The sequence below is a fragment of the Leptosomus discolor genome, chromosome 2 (assembly GCF_034619465.1).
Source record: "Leptosomus discolor isolate bLepDis1 chromosome 2, bLepDis1.hap2, whole genome shotgun sequence".
NCBI lineage: Eukaryota > Metazoa > Chordata > Aves > Leptosomiformes > Leptosomidae > Leptosomus > Leptosomus discolor.
Window position 1 is genome coordinate 58,325,328 of NC_141392.1, and position 18,293 is coordinate 58,343,620.

The window sequence follows — 18,293 nt, forward strand, 5'->3', positions numbered from 1 at the left end:
TATAAGAAAGACCCAAACTGGTTGTTTTAAACCGGCAAGTGCATTTCTTATGTTTGGGAAGGGTCAGCTTTCTAATTCTGCTGCACTGGTCAGATAATTCAAGCATGGTATTGTCAGAAGACGAATGTCCTTTGCCTGGATTAGTACAATCGGTCTCAGTCAGGCCATGGTCAAGGTCTGCCCTTTCCTGTTTTGATAGTGGGATCCTCTGTTGGTGCAGTATCAACAGAGTGTCCTTTGGTACAAATTCTGACAGGCTTTTTATCCGAGGGACGTGGTTATGCCTGGGAATAATTATGTACCTTGCAAAGATACCTTTGTAAGGCAGCTCTGTGCTGTTCTTTAACTGCAAGTCTGTTGGTATAAATTACTCCTTTCTGGGCTGTCTCACTCACTGGTATGGATTTGCTGCTTTACAGTTTGGGTTTGCAGTTTTTTGGATCTGTTAAGACAGCTCTGTGTCTGATGGACACACTGCAGAACTCTTACCGTAACGATGAGCTGTGTTATTGAAATGTCATATGGAGCTGAAAAATTTTTCTGAAATTATTATATATATTTTTTTTTTTACCAGCATGACATTTCCTGGAAGTTGAAAAGTGTTATTAACTTTAACAAGCCTTACAATGACTGAGAAACAATATGATAATTTCTCTGTGCTCCGTGGGTGTGTTCTCACGAGGACTATCCTCCCTCTGGTTGTGTAGAGTCAAATAAATACACAAAATAAAAGGGAAATATTTCAGAGAATGTTTATTTAATTTAAACCTCTTTTACTTCAGGCTTTGCTGTCACAGCACAAGTTGATGAAAATCAGCATCTCACCCGTATATTTGTAAGTGATGTTCTCCCTGATGGGCTGGCATACAAGGAAGGTATTGTATCATGTTTATGTTTAAAAATGAACTTCATTGTCTTTTTAAAGTCCCAAAACTTGAAGGAGCTTTAGTGCTGCAGTCTGAAATGGTTCTTGGCTTTTGCTATTCATAATTTTCTTTCTTGAAGACCATGGAAAGTATGTGATATTACAAAAGATAATGTACACAGCCTAACTGAATTACCCTTTCAATATAGTGGGAAGAGTTCTTGTTCATCCTTGGAGACAAAGTCTGTATTCAGCTATCCAACCAAGTGCTTTTGCACAGAGGAACAGGCTAGAGAAAGTGTTCATCTCACACTGAGGAACCTCATGGGCTTGGTCAGTCTCCAAGACCGATCACTTCCACTTTTGCTGGCAATGAAAAGTAGCCTCCCTCCCCAAAATAGTTTTCTGCATACATTTCTGTGAGCGCCTTCTCTACTGTGCTGCTCAGAAACCATGCTTCTCTTCATTGACACAGCAGGATCACATGACTTCTGCTTTCTGAAAAACAGAGACACAAACCCAGAAAAGTGGAGGCAGAGAGTTTCATTTGCTACCTGAGGGTAATGAGTGCTTGCTTGTTGCTGACCTTAAAAGGCAGCAGTTGCCACTGTTCAGTTTTATAGAAAAGCTGATAAAGACTCCATCCGCTGTTGTTCCAGTTTTGCATGAATGATTTGATCTGTGTGATTAGTGCCGCCTTCTAGCCCAGATAATGAAATATGTGTTAGGGTGCTGTACATTGACAGTATCAGAGTCGTGAGAGGTGCCTCTGTTCTAATCTTCTTGAAAGTGGTGCTGTCCTCCCACCCACCAAATTCTGTAGCATCTTTAGAGAGAAACAACTCAATTGCTGTACTACGTGTAAGACCTATCAGAGTAAGCATGAGGTTGATCTGTATCATTATAGCACAAATAAAGCTCCCATTGATTCTAATGGACTTCCGGTAGGATTAGGCTATTTGAATTAAAACCAAAAAAATAAAAGGTGAAGCAGCATAAGGTTTGGTTTGTAACCCTTTACATTTTATATTCCCTTTTTAAAAAAAATTATTTTCTTCTTTCGTTTCACATACTCCCAGGGCTCAGAGTAGGCAATGAAATCCTGAGCATAAATGGAGAGACTGTGTCTGAGCTTGATCTCAGGCAGATGGAGTTACTGTTTTCAGAGAGAAACGTAATGCTCACTCTGAGAATGAACCATTATGGGACCCAGCAGCCCTTATGTGCATCCTGGTCAGATGGCGACATTTCCAGGGACCCAAAGAGTTTGTTGCCCCCTCCAAACCAGTCACAGCTCCTGGAAGAGTTTCTAGATAACTTCAAAAAGAACACAGCAAATGGTAAGAGGTTGACAATCATTCAATTACTTTCACCTTACTTCCAATCTTGCTGGTTTTTAAAACTCAATTATGTTTAGAATTCTGTGCTTGCCTTAGTGAGAAGCCCCAGTACAAATTGTTTAAGTTCCATTTATGCTCTATATCTGTCTGTTAGTTTTATTATTTTTTAGAAAGTATAAGTGGAACAAAATATAATTGTTTCTGCAGGGAAATGATATTCTTTTAATCTGTTTGGCTGCACCATCCAGTATTATCAAGCTCTCTCTTAACTGTAACGTCTTGAGTACCTCCAATACATCCATTTCCCAGGCATCAGTGGTTGAAATGATGTGACGGCTTTCAGAGGCAGAATTATTGTTCTATGTTTATTATGCTTTATATATGGTGAAGTACCACATACATTGAAGGTACCTTAAATGCAATAATCATCATCACCTCAGAAAGGAGTCCTTTAGCTCTACTCCCGCCCAATGATGCTACTGTGTTCCTGTTGGATACAACTGCTCACTGTGTAGAAGAAAGCCTATGAAAGTAGCTTTCATAGGGATTGTTCTGCTACTACCTGCTCACATTCCTTACTCAATGTAATACCACTGTATTAAGCATTGAATGGAGGACGTATCCTAACAGTGCTGTGTCAGGGTGACATCTTGATGGGTTTCCATATGAGGAGCACTGGCCAGAGAAGAAAACTCTACATGGAAAGGACTGCTCCTGGATGACATCACGGCCCCCCCCAGCCCCAAGGAAGGTGTCAATGATCATTGCTGGGTTGCCTTTTCAGCTGGAAATAGGAGGTGGCATGTAGAGGAGCACGGCCACGCTGGGTGGAGGAGAGCCGTGGTCACCCTTCCCTTCCTTTAGCTGATCTTACTTCACATGACAGATACATCTTGCAGTACCAGAATACTCATAAACGCCTGTCTGAAATAGAAAGTATGTGGGGATTTGCTCCCCTTCCTTCCCACACCTTGACTATTTTTCAGACAAGATGGAAGTAAATTTAACTCTCATTTTTTGAGTGTAAATGGTGCAGTTTCCTCGCTGCACCTCTGGGGGATGCTAGTAAAATTCTGCAGGAAAGCTAGCCAGGGTGCACTGCTGCGCAAGGAGAGCAGCAAGAGGTACAAAAAGGGATCGCTGATTTTTGTATATAATTACGGTGGCAAGTGTTTTCTGATTGGAATTTTTTTTCGTAATTAAAAATGGGAGAAGAAAAAGAATCACATAGGAGAACTTGTTAGAATGGATTTAATTATAAAGCAATTTTATTAGGTCATCTTTTGAAATTAAAAGAAATCTGAATACAAGATTTGTGAGACAGTAAGTAGCATCTCTCTCAGGGGCCTTATTTCAATTTAAAATGCCATTAAATTGACTAGTGGCACATAAAAGTTAGTGTCATAAAACAAAAATTATGATAGAGCTAATTAATTACATAATTATACAGGGCTATCATTCAGCTTGTTGCCTTGATATTATAGGCCAGCATTACCTGGAGTATTCAGTATAATAAATGTATGTGACCATTCACTAGATTCCTCATTCCTCCGGGATAAATTTGCAACCTGTGCAAATATTGCATTATAATAGGAAATTACTGGAGTATGTATTACACTCGAAGCACTAGTGGATAAAAGGACATAGTATATTTGCTTTTCTGCTTAAAAGAAGCTAAGAAAGATTTATTTCATTCTGAAAGGGAACAAATAGTTCTAAATTAAGCTTTGTGAGGAGGACTTTCATGTTTATTGAATTCAGTGCTTAGTGTCTGATCACCTGTTTGGGCTCAAATGGAAATGGAAGAAAATGGCATTACTTTGATTTAATAGATAATCATAGAGGGTTTAACCGTTCTATGTCCTGTTACTCACTTAGGAATTGAGTAAGATTTTTTGATAAGAAGGGGGGTTATTTAATGATCCAATCAGGGATTTGGAGGCCGAAGACTCTGAAATTCATATCCAGTGTTTAATACTGTTCTGTCTCCTTTGGTAGAGCCACTCTTAAGAACACGGTTTTCAAAAATAGTTTCTGACGTTTGCTTGTCCACGTTGAGCCTGTTCTTCCAAGGTAGCGCCTTTGAATGTCAGTTAGTGCCAGTGGAGGGGGACCTCTTTCAAAAATCAAGCACCATTTGGCTCAATTTACATACCTAGAGTTAAAAACTTTAATGTTTCTGCTGTCACCTCCCTGGTTTTTAAAAATTAACTAACACTATTTATATTTTTTAGAGTACTATGAGGATTAATGAGCTGAAATTAATAAGGTGCTTGGAAAATGGAAATTTTCAGCACTAAGCCACGCAGTAATACCCTGCCTGGTGCTTGGTGACAACCACCACACAAAAGCAAAACAGAATTTACTTTCAATCACTGGCTTCACATAACTTGGATGGTAATAGTTTGTCCACATTTGTTTGCAGTTTTGTAACTGCTTAGTATAACTCTGATGAATACCTTTTCCTACATACTCTGCTATGTTGAGGATACTCAATTATACCTCGTTGCAAACTTTGGCAGCCTTTACTTTACAGAAGGGAAGTGATTGACTTTCTCCAAAGCCACTAACTCTGCCACTCCTAAAAATCATTCCCAGGGAATTTTCTGTGAGTGTGATTCATTTTCTTCAAGAGGTTGCTGTACCCTTGTAGCTGTATTTTGGACCTGCTGTGGTCACATCATTTGATCTCTCACATGGCAACACTATGTTCTTGCTGCTTAGCTGCTTGGCTAGTAATAAGCTTATCCTGGAAAAGAAATGAGATTAAATGCTTTTAAAAAATACACTCATAAATGTGGAAAACCAAGTAACAGAGCAAGTAAATTTGTTCCAGCCTCCAGTGCTAAGGAAATCAAACAAATATTTGTGTAGAATTAAAAAAACCGAAGGAATTGGACTGGAATTCTTACAACTGTGGAGGAAAAATGTGCCTCATCTTAAGATGGCATGGATATTTGAGGAATAAACGAGAAGGCACGAGAATTGCAAATTGTATATTTAGGACAACCCGTGTGGGTTAATGGTATATCTATAGAGTGCTGAGGCAGGAGGTAGAAGCATTAGTAGGTGTGAAAACCCATTGCAGTATGTGAGTTGCTGTCAGAGTTGGGCTATTTTTTTTTCCCCAGCAAGTGGGTTTTTGCCAAAAAACCTGTCATTTCTGGTTAGCTGACACTGTTGAAAACAACCCTAATTTGTAAATAGAGCTCTCTGATTAAAAGGAGAGGTGAAAAAGAAAGAAAAAGTGGGGGATGGCAGTTTGGATATGCTTTAACAAGTTTCTATGAAGAAACACTTTAATCTGGAGGGTTAAAGAGCTAGATGGGAAAGACACCATTTAAAAAAAAAAAAAAAACCAAAAAAAACATTCTGTTCCTTTGCTCCCCATTGTACTCCTCATCTTTGGGGTAGGGCACTTACTTTCTCTGCAGGGTCTGAGTTCCTGTCTGGCCCATCTTTGTAGAGATGTGGTCCCAGGCGTGGTGAAGAAGGCTTGGGTGCTGCTGACAAGGGGGAGGCTTGCTCCTCCTCCTCCTCTTCCCCTGCACCGCCTTAGCCCTCCCTTCCAGCGCAATAGCACTCATCCGGCCCCTGTGCTGACAACAGCACTTGCTGGAGCCCTTGATGAAGCTTATTAAGGAGAAAACATTCTTTCCAGCCCCCCTCTGCAAACTCAGTGACTTGAACCGGCGGGTGCAGAGGTGTGACAAGGGCCAGAGCCAGGTAAGCAGGAGAAGGAGGAGCAGCGAGCAGGCAGGTGCCTGGGGAGACCTGGTTGCAAGGAGAGTTACTGTAAGAGGCAGCGAGCTTTCTTTCAGCTGACCTTCCCGCAGAGCACCTCTCTAGCCATTTCGGAGTATGGGTTTTGCCCTCTGCTTTCCCACCTCTCGTGCTGATCCCCGGGCAGCAGTGTAGTCTGGGACACACTGGTTTGAGTCGCTGCTGCTGAAGCTATTTCACATTGTCTAAAGTATGGCTGGAGTCAGAGAGAGAGTCAGGCCTCGTGCTGTTTGACAAGTAGCTGGGATGTGTGCTGGAGAGGAGAAATGACATTTCAGCTCCTGATTTTCTAAGCATTGAGGTATTTTTGCAAAATGTAACTGCTTCGGGAGGAGGATCAGTGGTTTGAACCCTCACATGGGAAGTGTCTCTTCTGTTTCCCAAAACATGAGCCACCTCTGGTTTTAATCTTAGTGAGCACACACAGAAGCGAAGCACATCAGTTGGCCACAAGTTTAATTTTGATATGACTAAATTCTTTTTTTAAAATGTGGTCATAATAATGATTGGTTTGGATCAATTCCAAGGTACTTTCTGTTTCAAATACGCTTCACTATAAATGAATTCACTATAAATGCTTTATAAAGCATAATTGCAACTCACAGCTTCTCCAGAAAACTTTGCTCCATTCAGCTTCGTCAGATAACGCCAAGTTGAGGGAGGAAAAGAGGCAGATGTTGGCTCTGCAGCCAGCTGGCTGTTTGCATGTCACTGCGCACACCTCTCCCGGTAGTACTCCCTGCATCCTCTTCCAGCTCCAACCCAGCCTGAATATCAGAAATATCTGTATGTACCTCTTAAGAAAAGAGATAAAGTCAGGAGGATGTGTCTGTAGCATCCAGCAGCTGGGTGCTGTGCCAGGACCACCGGCTTGGATGGCTCTACTTGTTGCTGTTTGCCCATAGTTTTTAAAGCATTTTGTAAGCGTCTTTTAATGTAACATTCAAAACATTTCATAAACAAAAGTAAAACTAAAACTTAACTGAAAAACTTTCCTGAAATAACTTCTACTTTTGCTTCTTCCCAGATCAGGTCCTGTTTGTTTGCCTGGCTGCTGTTTTTTTCTCTTCATTGTACTGTAGGGCATGGCTGCATGTGTGAGGAATAAAATTTATTTTTGTTCTTTCACAGGAAACTCATTTTGAGCTCAGAAGAGGTGAATACAGCTTCTTAGCTTTCCAAGTCCAAAAGACACGCGCAGTCTCGTTAGATCTGTGTTAGTTGTGCAGGTCTGCACACATCGCTTCCTCTTGCCTGGTGGATCTAATACCAGATATCTGGTGGTTTTGTGTGGTGTGAGGCAACATACTAGAAAAGCAGTGCCTCTTTTTAACATAGACATGTAGTTGTCTATGCAGCATGACTGCTTATCTGTCTGAAGATGGATGACTCTGCTGGGTTTTCTTTTTTTTACTCATTACCCAATTTACTTCAGCAGGAAGCCACATAGATGTGATAGGACATGCATTGGCTGTTCATCAAAGCAAGCTCCGAGGTGAGGTGTGTTTCTGCAGTAGTCCTGGACAACCGTGGTAGGTTGGGTCCTATTCCAGCCGTTTGTGTGCTGTTAACACAAGTGTCTTTGTCCTGTGCTCTTGTGGATCCCAGGGAAAAGACTAGGTCTGGCCTGAGAGTACCTGGGACTGTAGCAGTGTAGAGGTTAATTGAAAGAAAGTGTTTGCCTCTTCAGAAGCTGAATCCATAGGAGCATTCATTGCTTACTGCATGTTTTGCAATACAGAGTGTTTCCCAAGAGTGGTGGTTTAATGAGCTCTTGCTAGCACGTGACAAACTGTCCTGTTGGCTTCCTGCTAGATGTGTACACTGCAAATTAAAAGATTATGCTATAAAATGGGACAGCCTTAAATGCTCTTCGTTGTGCTTTTCTACTGAAAGAGCATTCTGTTCTGCTTTGCTAAATGCTGCTATGATTTAATCCCTGTGAAGTCAGTGGACCAAAATGTTTTTTCCTGGTGTAAACTCCATGAAACCCTGTGGAGCTGCACCTTCTGTCTCAGTGACAATATCTAGGGTTAAATTATGACATTGCCTATCCTACTGAATTCTGTAGAGTGACAATATGGACATCAAGGAGTTAGAGACGTTCACTTATAGACATATCGAACAGCAGATGTTCTCTGTTTCACAGAGGTAAGGCAGATTGAGTAATCACAAAAACTGTCTAAGCTAGCCACAAATTCTTGCTAAACTATTGAGTAACTCACTTATTTTTTTCCCCTTTTTCCTTTCTGTTTTCATACTTTGAGGCTATTAAGTCTGAGATGGAGAAGAAAATGTACCACTGAGGTGATATACTTGGTGATATACCTGGTCAAGGCCAGCTCCATTTGCTTTATAGCTCTCCTTGGTGCAAATGACCTCTGAGAATGGCCAAAGCCATCCCATGTGAGCAATCCCATGTGAGCAGCAGAAACCAGGAGACGAGCCACTGACAGCACCCCTGCATGTCCAGCAGTCCCAGCCTGGAAGACCTGATGGCAGCAGTGGGCTGCTGCCTTTGCTAATACTTGTGGAGGATGGTGGCCACCCAACATGGGCTTTGCTATGTCTTCCTCCTCTGTACTGCAGTCACACGTCTCCAGTTGTTGAACTGGAATAGAAGGGTGACGCACTAGCTATGGCTAACACAGGCTTCCAGTCAGACTGTATCTTAGGCGGCATTTGTTAAGCACTTGGGAAATGAATATATTTAGGTAAGAATTTGAGAGGCCACTGTGAAGTGTTAAACTTAAAACTGAAAAGCCTGAACAGTTGTCTAACTGGCAGATACTTGGACAGAGAAAGTTTAGAAAGTTAAATAACCCTATGAAAATGTACCATTGACATGCAGTGGCTAATCAGGCATTGCTACAGAAGTGCAGGCAGCTATTTCCTATTATGTTGCTAATTTGTATCTCCTATTGATTACTGAATTAGCAAATGAGTCAAATTACTTTGCTTCACGATGAACAGTTAACCAACAAAGGAAACTCCCAAGGGGTCTAAAGGACTCTGCTCCAAAATGGATGTTTCTGCAGATATTTAGGAAACAAACAAAAAAAAATAAAAAAAATAAAAGAGAGCATAAAGCAGCCTACAGAAGGGCACACTTGCAGAAGTAGGTGGCTAACTGGAGCAAAGCCACTGTTCAGCATGTGGTCCAACATGTCTTAAGCAAGCTGTACGATACAAGAATAATTGCATGAAAATACTGGCTTTTTCTAAACATGAAAATGTGAAGTGTTTAAAGCAGAAGAAACGTCATTTTCTTCACTGAAGGATGAGAACAGAGGAGAGAGACTTGTCCTGCTTGAGCATTTCAGACCCAGGCCAGAAATATGAGTTTCTCTTTGTCTAGGCAGTATCAGATCTGCAAAAAGAAGCAGCCTGGTTGTATTGTCTTTCAGGAAGCATATAGAGCGCCTTCTGACATTTCATAGTTTGCTCCCTGAAGCCAAAACATATGGATGAGAGGGCCCATGAAGGAAACCTTCTTGTCTAGCCCATAATTGCATGTCTCGTTGGGTTACAATTAGTCTTGTCAGTGATAGGCATCTAATAATTCTGTGTTTAAGAGCCCTATCTAGGAAGACGGATGTTATGACAGCTGTATGGTAATTTTCTTTCCAGTTTTAACATCCTGAATGGATTCCCGACTGAAATTTCTAGCTACGCCAAAGAGTCAGTTGTTACCACCTTGAAGCTAAGCTGAGAACGTACCTTCCAGACAGTTCCAAAAATAGATTACAAGATGTCTAGGACAACAAGAAATGATAAAAGCCAAATTATCTTGCAGAGATTAAAAAACTTCCAAATTATTAAAATCCAGTGCATTTTATTTGTGTTTCTCTAACAAGTTTAGTTTTAGTTTTCTAGAAACTGAAGGTAGTTGTATTAGTAGACTCAAGTCACGTTAATTTAGTAATGAGAATTTGAGCTAGTTGGTATCTGAAGTTAGGTCAAAGGCTTTGAGAAGAACTTGAAAATTTCTTAGGCAAAAAGAGAAAGGAGTTTTTAAATTGGTAATAAATTTAGCATTTTGCTGTCTCTTTAACTGTTGGTTAAAGCAGCGTGAAAGCTGTAAACCCCTGTACAGTTAATAAACACAGCTACTGCCCACAAATTGTTTTGAATTTACTCCAGCACTGGAGTGCGAATGCTTAAGTAGTAATACTTGCCTGTGAGTACTAGCTGTGGGGAAACAACTGAACTGGCACTGTGCAATAGTTACGTACATAAAAGTACATAAGTGCCAGTTAAAATTACTGAAATGAGCTAACATTCACATAATTCTGGAAAACTTAATTGGAGATTAATAAGAATCTGCACTTAGGGTCCATAGTACCTCAATTGTTTGCCCAGATTTGTAGAGAACCCCAATGAAGATGAAAAGTGAATCAAATTTCTTTGGCTTTCAGCTTAAAGTGGCGGAGGATATGATGTGTTTCAGCGGACGTTTCTCATCTGTGGCTGCAACATACTGACCTTCTCTCAGATGTGTTTCCTTAGTACAGAAGCTACCTGTAGACAGCTTTTAGTCTAGAATCAAATGTGGCTGTAAAAACTACTCATGAGTAAGGTCAGTGTTTAGCAGCCGTTTTTCATATGTTGAGGTTTGAACTGGTAGAACATGAGTCCAAAAATTTTAATTATTTATTTATTTGCTGCTGTGACACATAGAGGAAATAGATCAACAGCTTGAGGTAAAATAGGACCTGTCAGTGCACTTATTCTAGGTGGAAATTGGCTCTTTGCATGTCACTTGCAGTGGACGATTCTTGTGTTACGGGCTCTGAATTTTTTTCAGCTGACTTATCACCAACTTTGTAATCATCCTTCTCTGGCCAAAGAGGCTTTAGAGGAAAAAAACCTGCTTTTGTATGAAGGTCTTGAAGAACTGTATGCCTCCAAACACTTCTTGATGTTTCCAGACCTGGGACTTCATGATGGAAATCCTGGAGCAACTCCAGTATCCACTTGTATCACAGCTTTAGTAAACCTACCTATTCCTGCACCTCATCTTCTAGACCCTCCTCACATTTACTAGCAATTTCTTCAGTGCAAATGGCCATTGTGGGACAGTTAATGAATCTTGCATGGGAGTTTGTTTTCTCCTCCCAGAACTCTCTTGCTTTTCTGTTTCCTGACCACAGTTAATGTGCTCTTTGCAACCTAGACAGAAATTTCAAGGGCTGCAGAGATTTCATGGGCTCTGTCCTGGATGCCAGCTGCTGGGTGCCCCTTCCATGCTGATCCCAGGGGATAACATGAGCCAAAGAACTGAAAGGTCTCATCCTCACATAAACAGGACATGCAAGTTATTCATAACTGAACTAGTGAACTCAGAATCCTTCATATCTTTCTGGTGAAACTTGGATGCCTTCTTTAACAGAGTTTGTGAGAATGTCTCTTGAAAGCCATTCAATACATTCCTTTGGATAAACTGTTGCTTTTTGAAAGTTATTTCTTGAAGTCTTTCAGAACAGAAAAGGATACAGAGGGAAATGCTTACATACCGATTTTTTAACTTCATTACAAAAGAGTAAATATACAGTTGAAAACCTGAAATATATTCAGTTGTATCGAACCAACAGAAATAAGCACATGCGTGCTACCTGCCAGGCTGAACCGTTTAACTGAAGTTATGAGTACTAGTCTCCAAGGGAGCATTTTTAGAGTTCACTGCACTGATATTTCTCTTCTCCAGGCAATTCTGGAATGCTTCACCTACCACTCCCTGTTTTTCAGAAAGACTGAAGGCATTAAGACCACCAAGGCTTTGTACCTTTCTGAGAGTTGGCTCAGACTTTAGTATTATTTGCACCAGGGATTTTGGAAATACTTGGTATCTTCTCTTGGAAGCTTACTTTTCTCTTGATAGTAACATTGGCCACAAGAATATGGGAACTGCAAGCTTATCATAATTAACTGATCAGCCTGGAGAATTCACACAACAATGAAAAATGCAGCTTTCCATAAACCTGGCTTAACTTTATTACCTAAATGTGATATCTTGTTTCCATCTAAACCACGCAGCCCTGTTATGGAAACTCTCTGTAACGGGGAGAAGGAGAATATCCTACATGCTGAAGGTTTGCCATATTGTGTTTTGATGGCAGTTTCTAGAGCATTTGGGAATCACTAAAAATATTGAATACATTCTCTCATAGTGGACCTTCTATAATTCCTTATAATTATGGATCCTAATTTTTTTCAAGCTACAATTCATATTACTATTCTCAGAAATAATTTGATGCCCACTTTATTGCTGTTTTGCAACATCTATCTGAAATCACTAGGCAGTATTAGTGTTTAAAAATGTTGTCAATTGCTCTGATCTAACGTCAAGGTATCTGTTTTTTACAGACTAGACCAAGCCCATCATAGTAGCGTGAAGCTCTGTGTGTGTGTGTGTGTGTTGCCATATCTGAAGCATCTAACTACAGCAGATTAAAAACTGCAGCAGAGAGGGTGGGAAATGAGAGCCCTATTTCCCTCTCAAGTGCCAGAGAACTACAAACAAGAGAAAGATCGGTTTGTAGCAGAGTAACAACTGGAGTTAATAATGAACATCTGAGCTGGAATCAGCAAGTGACTGGGGTGCAGGACAACTGTCGGAGCTTCTTCACCAATGCGCACTTGTGATATAAGCATTCTCTTAGTCATAAACACTCTTTGCCAGAATCTTTACACACCAGCACTAATGAAACTTAAAATATTTCTTGTGCTTTGTCTTGTGAACAGACAGAGGCTTCTGGCCATCTGTTTGGCTGTGCAGCTGTATTTAGGCACCTGTGTAGTATTTTTGCTACGTTGGTGACAGAGGAACCTAGGATGGGAAGGAATTTCCAGACTCCGTTGAGTCCAGTCCTCTGCTAGTCCATGCTTTCAACAACCCTATTGATACATTTATCATATTCCATTTTAAAATAGGATAGACTGTTTGCATTCTTTGTTCCCAGGTAAGCCTGTTCCAGAAATTTGTTCATGTGATGGTTGAAAGTCAGTCTTCTAATTGCCAGCATAGACATATTCCTGGCCAATGTTATAACTGACCAGTATCTGCTGCCCTTGACCGTTGCTTAAATAGCTCCGTCTCACAACTATGTGTTGTTAACCCCTTCTCCACACTTTCACACTTTTTTTCCTTTCATGTTTCCAACTGATGAGCCACAGTTTATAAAAGGAATTGTTCTTACTGGTCCCTGAAACTTTGTTCTATACGATTTCATTCTGGGACTGTGGCTCCATCTTCAGGGTCATCCTGCATCTCCTTTATGCATCGCCAGTCATGCTCTTAATTAATGCTGTGTATTAACTTTGAATGATTAGAGTATTTAATCAGAGTATTTCTAATTGTACTTTCTTTGCTTAGACAAATAATGAAAATATCAAGTAAAACTGGTCCCCAAACCCACCTTGGACAAAATCTACTGTTAGCCTCTCCCATGCCTAGAAGTTAATTCAGAGCCATCTATTGTTATCTTATCTGCTAGCCAGTTCTGCTTTGTTTTAATTCCTGTCCTTTTCATTGTAGCTAATAATTTCCCTTGGGATATTACAAAAGTTTATTTTGATCTTTTATTTTTTAAAACTAAGTTTCTAGAAGGTTGGATTTATCCTATGTTGTCTTTGAAAACATCTTTTATCAAAGGCAAGTGTCAGGTTAGTTTGATGCAGTTTGTTTATCCATACTGTATGTATATAACTTTCCATTTATCTCCACATTTTTAATTTTTCTTTCCTTGAATCGATTGTGAAAGCCTTAGGTTACTATGTAGGTCACAGTTCTATAGTTCTTACATTACGTTTCCCTAACATTCCTTCTTTAAACGTAGCTGTTGCTTGTTATTCACCAGCTGCATAGATTGTCCTCTTTTCCACATCATCAGCTAAATCATTTATTAAGCTCCTTGCTCTTGAGTTTCAATTTCATATGCCGGGTTTTAAATGTTGAGAGCTAAAGAAAGTTTAATCCTCTGCTGAGTTGCATGAGTGCAACTCCGTTTGCACCCACCTGAGACATAGAATGATCATAGTAATTTTCTTGTCATTAATTGCTATCCTGCCTCACTCTTCCCTGTTGAGGACAAACAGATTTCAGCCTGGGTCAATCACGTCCTCTGGGACTAGTTTTACCATGAGTTTTAGAGTCTGAATCTATTTGCTGCAGTGAATGTTTGGTGAAATGGTAAGTGAATCAGGTGGAGTTGTGGATACCAGGAAGGACTCACATGTACCAGCTATTAATCAAACATCTTGCCTTAGCTGAGACAGATCCAGGTTCAGTTTCTTTGCCTGGCAGAGCAAGAGATTTTGTCTCTCTGTGCTACATCATGAATGGATATTCCGGTGTCAAGCTACTTCTTTTTGCTCTGTGGTGTCTCTTTCTCAGCGTTTTGGCAAAAATAAAATAGCATCATGTAAAAGGACATGGTTTCATTCTGATACAAAGCAAACTGTTTTTGCAATCTCAGAAATGTTGCAGGATGGAAACCCTATTTTCCATATTGGTGTAGTCACTCTTTTTTTACCAAGGTCAGGACTGCCTGTACCTGTCAGAGTGCTTCTTTACTTGCTGAGGATAGTTATCAAGTGATGCACAGAACTGCTGCTCCCGCTATATCTGAAAATGATGCCCTGCAGTGGTCTTAGTTTGTCTTGGAGTGAGAGACTGAGTACATTTAATTTACCTGTGTTGTCTTCTTGTGTAGAGCTAGAAAGTATTTTTTGTTCAATTTATTGTTGTCAGTAGAGTGGCAGGTGGAAACACACCCTCTTGCTGTAGTTTGAAAAAGGAGGTGGTTACACCACCTACATAGTGCTTGACATTTGGTAACACTTGACATGCTTGTGATGATTATTTGGCATTTTTTGAAATTGGTGAGAAAATCTAATTCAGAACAAGTGCTGAAGTATTATGAAAAAAATAATTATAAAAGAAACAGAATCCTCACTTCCTACTTTTTCCTCACAGTAATTTTATCTTTGCAGTGAGAGGCTAAAATGGTAGAAGCAGCACTGACTAGAAAGTAATTAAAGCTTCTTCTTTAATTAAACAGAAAAAAAAAAAAAGATAAATAACATTTGCGTTTGTTGATGGCTTCTTTATGGTAAATGAACTGCCGGATGGTCGATGTTGATGTTTTCCAGTTGATTTCCTTTGGTTTCTTGGCTGGGATTGTAGCACAGATTATTATTGTCTCACACATCTGCTAGAGGATGTGTTTCCGTTATACCTCACTGCTCACAAACATGTGGTTGACTTCTATATTGACCACTTGTATGTATATCACTGCAGCGATGTGGAAATAGACGTTCCTGTAGGCGTACAGAGCTCTTGGATATATTGTATGTGTTTGTTTTTCTCACCAACTGTCCCATCTGTGTGCTCTGTGCCTACTTCTAATTGAATGATGAATGGTGAGGAGCATGACTTAGGAAGTATGCTTTCTTTCAGTTTTTAGTGGTTACATTATAATTTCTCTCAAATGGTTGTGATTCACGTATCTGCCTGCCAGCAAGACACAACACTGCAGGAGTAATAGCATTCTTCTTTGGTGATGCTGTTGGCAGCTGAAGGTGCTGAGCAGGTTCTTAGTACTTGGTCGTTCATTGCTAGAAGCCAAGCAAAAAGTTTGGTATGTATTTCATATGATGTAGTTAAGCTTTTCACATAATGGCATTTTCCCGCTCTGCTTTTCTGAGAATTTTAGCATTTCTCTGAGGTTGCTACTCTTCTTGTTTGCAACAAGCTGACTGTATTTGGTTTGCGTGGGAATGGTGGGGGGGGGGGGTCATAGCTTCTGTGAGAAGCTGCTAGAAGCTTCTCCTATGTCGATAGAGCCAATGCCAGTTGGCTGCAAGACAGACCCGCTGCTGGCCAAGGCTGAGCCCATCAGCGATGGTGGTAGCACCTCTGTGATAACGTATTTAAGAAGAGGGAAAAAACCTGTGTGATTGCAGATGACGAGGAGTGAGAATATGTGAGAAACAGCTCTGCAGACAGCAAGGTCAGTGAAGAAGAAGGGGGAGGAGGTGCTCCAGGCACCAAAACAGAGATTCCCCTGCAGCCCATGGTGAAGACCACGGTGAGGCAGGCTGTCCCCCTGCAGCCCATGGAGGTTAATGGTGGAGCAGATATCCACCTGCAGCCCATGGAGGACCCCACACCAGAGCAGGTGGATGCCTGAACCCATGGGAAGCCTGCACTGGAGCAGGCTCCTGGCAAGACCTGTGGCCCCATGGAGAGAGGAGCCCACACTGGAGTGGGTTTGCTGGCAGGACTTGTGACCCCGTGGGGGACCCACACTGGAGCAATCTGTTCCTGAAGGACTGCACCCGGTGGAAGGGACCCACACTGGAGCAGTTTGTGAAGAACTGCAAACTGTGGGAAGGACTCATCTTGGTCAAGTTCATAAAGGGTTGTCTCCTGTGGGAGGGACCCCACACTGGAGCAGGGGAAGTGTGTGAGGAGTCCTCCCTCTGAGGAGGGAGGAGTGGTAGAAACAACATGTGATGAACTGACCCCAACCCCCATTCCCCATCCCCCTGTGCTGCTGAGGGGAGAAGGTAGAGAAATCGGAAATAAAGTTAAACCTGGGAAGAAGGGAGGGGTGGGGGGAAGGTGTTAAGATTGGGGGTTTGTTCCTCGTTGTTGTACTCCGATTTGATTGGTAATAATTTGAACTAATTTCCCCAAGTTGAGTCTGTTTTGCCCGTGACAATAATTGCTGAGTGATCTATCCCTGTCCTTATCTTGACCCATGAGCCTTTCATTATATTTCCTCTTCCCTATCCAGCTGAGGAAGGGGAGTGATAGAGTGGCTTTGGTGGGCACCTGGCATCCAGCCAGGGTCAACACACCACACTGTTTTTGTATTTTAGTGTCTGGAGACACTCCTGTTTGCTAGATCAGAAGAAACTATCTGCTTAAGTGGTTCCTGTCTTTCCCAGATGGAAGTGATACACATTTAACTCGCCATGTGTGTCAAAAGATTTAACTCAATATTATCAGTCCCTTTTTTCTTCCAGACAGGTTTATCACAAGTATGTCAATAGAATAAATCCAATGTACTACTGTAATGGAGTTGTATAGGCAGACTTAGTCATGGTATACTCACCATTACTATGCTGGAAAGCCTCTCAAACAATGCTTCCAGCAAAGTAGTCCACGTTCTCTTTATAATGCAATTGTGTTAAGGTAAGTAACATTAGAGATAGCTTTTTTTACAATAACAATATTAATAAAAATAAATAAACTGCGAGGAAGTGCTGATTTGACCTCATGTTTGGGTGTTTTTTAGGAACATGTATCTGCTTGCATACTTCGTGGTGCTCATTCCCAGCAAAGATCTAGAACATTATATGCTGGAACAATTTTGTACTCACACAGCTGTAACATTTCTCTTAATTCTGTGCATACTTTACAGTTTTATTACTAGTTTTGACTGAAAGTATAGTGGTTACCCAGCCTGTGAGATAACAGTTTTATATTACTACTTTTGAATGCCTTTGTTAATATGAATCCCATTGTAGAGCTAAATCCAAATTTGAATGTTTAAAGAAAATATTTTTGTATGGTTTGGCTTGTTACTCCCCTTCCATTTAGTACTAGAAGTAGAGAGAATTTCAATATTAAACTTGCTGCTGTGTTTATGTCCTTAGGCTTTGCATTTGAAATTACCCATTCTCTAAGGTAATACTCATTTTCTTTGCCCCTTGATTTGTTTGGTTTGGTTTTTTTTCAGCTATGCAGCTGATGTTGACACTTCTATGCTCTTTGGGAATAGTTTGATGGTTTGTAGGAGCAGATCCAAAGGAAGTCTGCTTCCACAGTAAAAGAAGGAAAGGGAGACAGGATATGGATGCTAAACTGATCAACAAGCCATACATCCTTCCTTCCTTCCCTCCTCTTGTTAGTTCAGCATACAACATGCAGTAGGATGTCCTTTTTCATCTTGGATCCTTTCCGTGTAAATTTTTTTAGTTTTTACTATTTAAAAATCATTTACTGTTGCTTACCCTAACCCCTATTGGCAACACATTCTGCCAATAGCAAATGCTATAAAAATGGGCAAGACTATATAGATCTCCCTCTGACAGTCCTGTAGACTCCAAAGGAAGAACAAAGATGAGGATGAAGGGAGGAAAAGATAGATCATCTGGACAAAGTGTTATAATACTCTGTTTGCCTACTTTGACTGTTGTTATCCTGGTTTCTTCTGTTGTTGTTGTTCTTGTCGCCTGCTGATTGTTTTACCTTATTTTCCTCTTCCTACATTTATGTTTTCTCTTCATTGCTT

The 18,293-nt window shown here is 40.7% G+C and overlaps 1 protein-coding gene across 4 annotated transcripts in view; it reads left to right on the forward strand.

Moving 5' to 3' along the window:
- The window catches only part of TIAM2 (TIAM Rac1 associated GEF 2), a 92,267-nt gene that overhangs the window by 38,197 nt on the left and 35,777 nt on the right, over positions 1-18,293 (forward strand). For all 4 annotated transcript variants that reach the window (XM_086461120.1, XM_086461121.1, XM_086461122.1 and 1 more), the window contains 2 exons: positions 783-875; positions 1,945-2,205. In XM_086461120.1, coding sequence (XP_086317246.1) covers positions 783-875; positions 1,945-2,205 — 354 coding nt within the window. The remainder of the gene's footprint in view (positions 1-782; positions 876-1,944; positions 2,206-18,293) is intronic.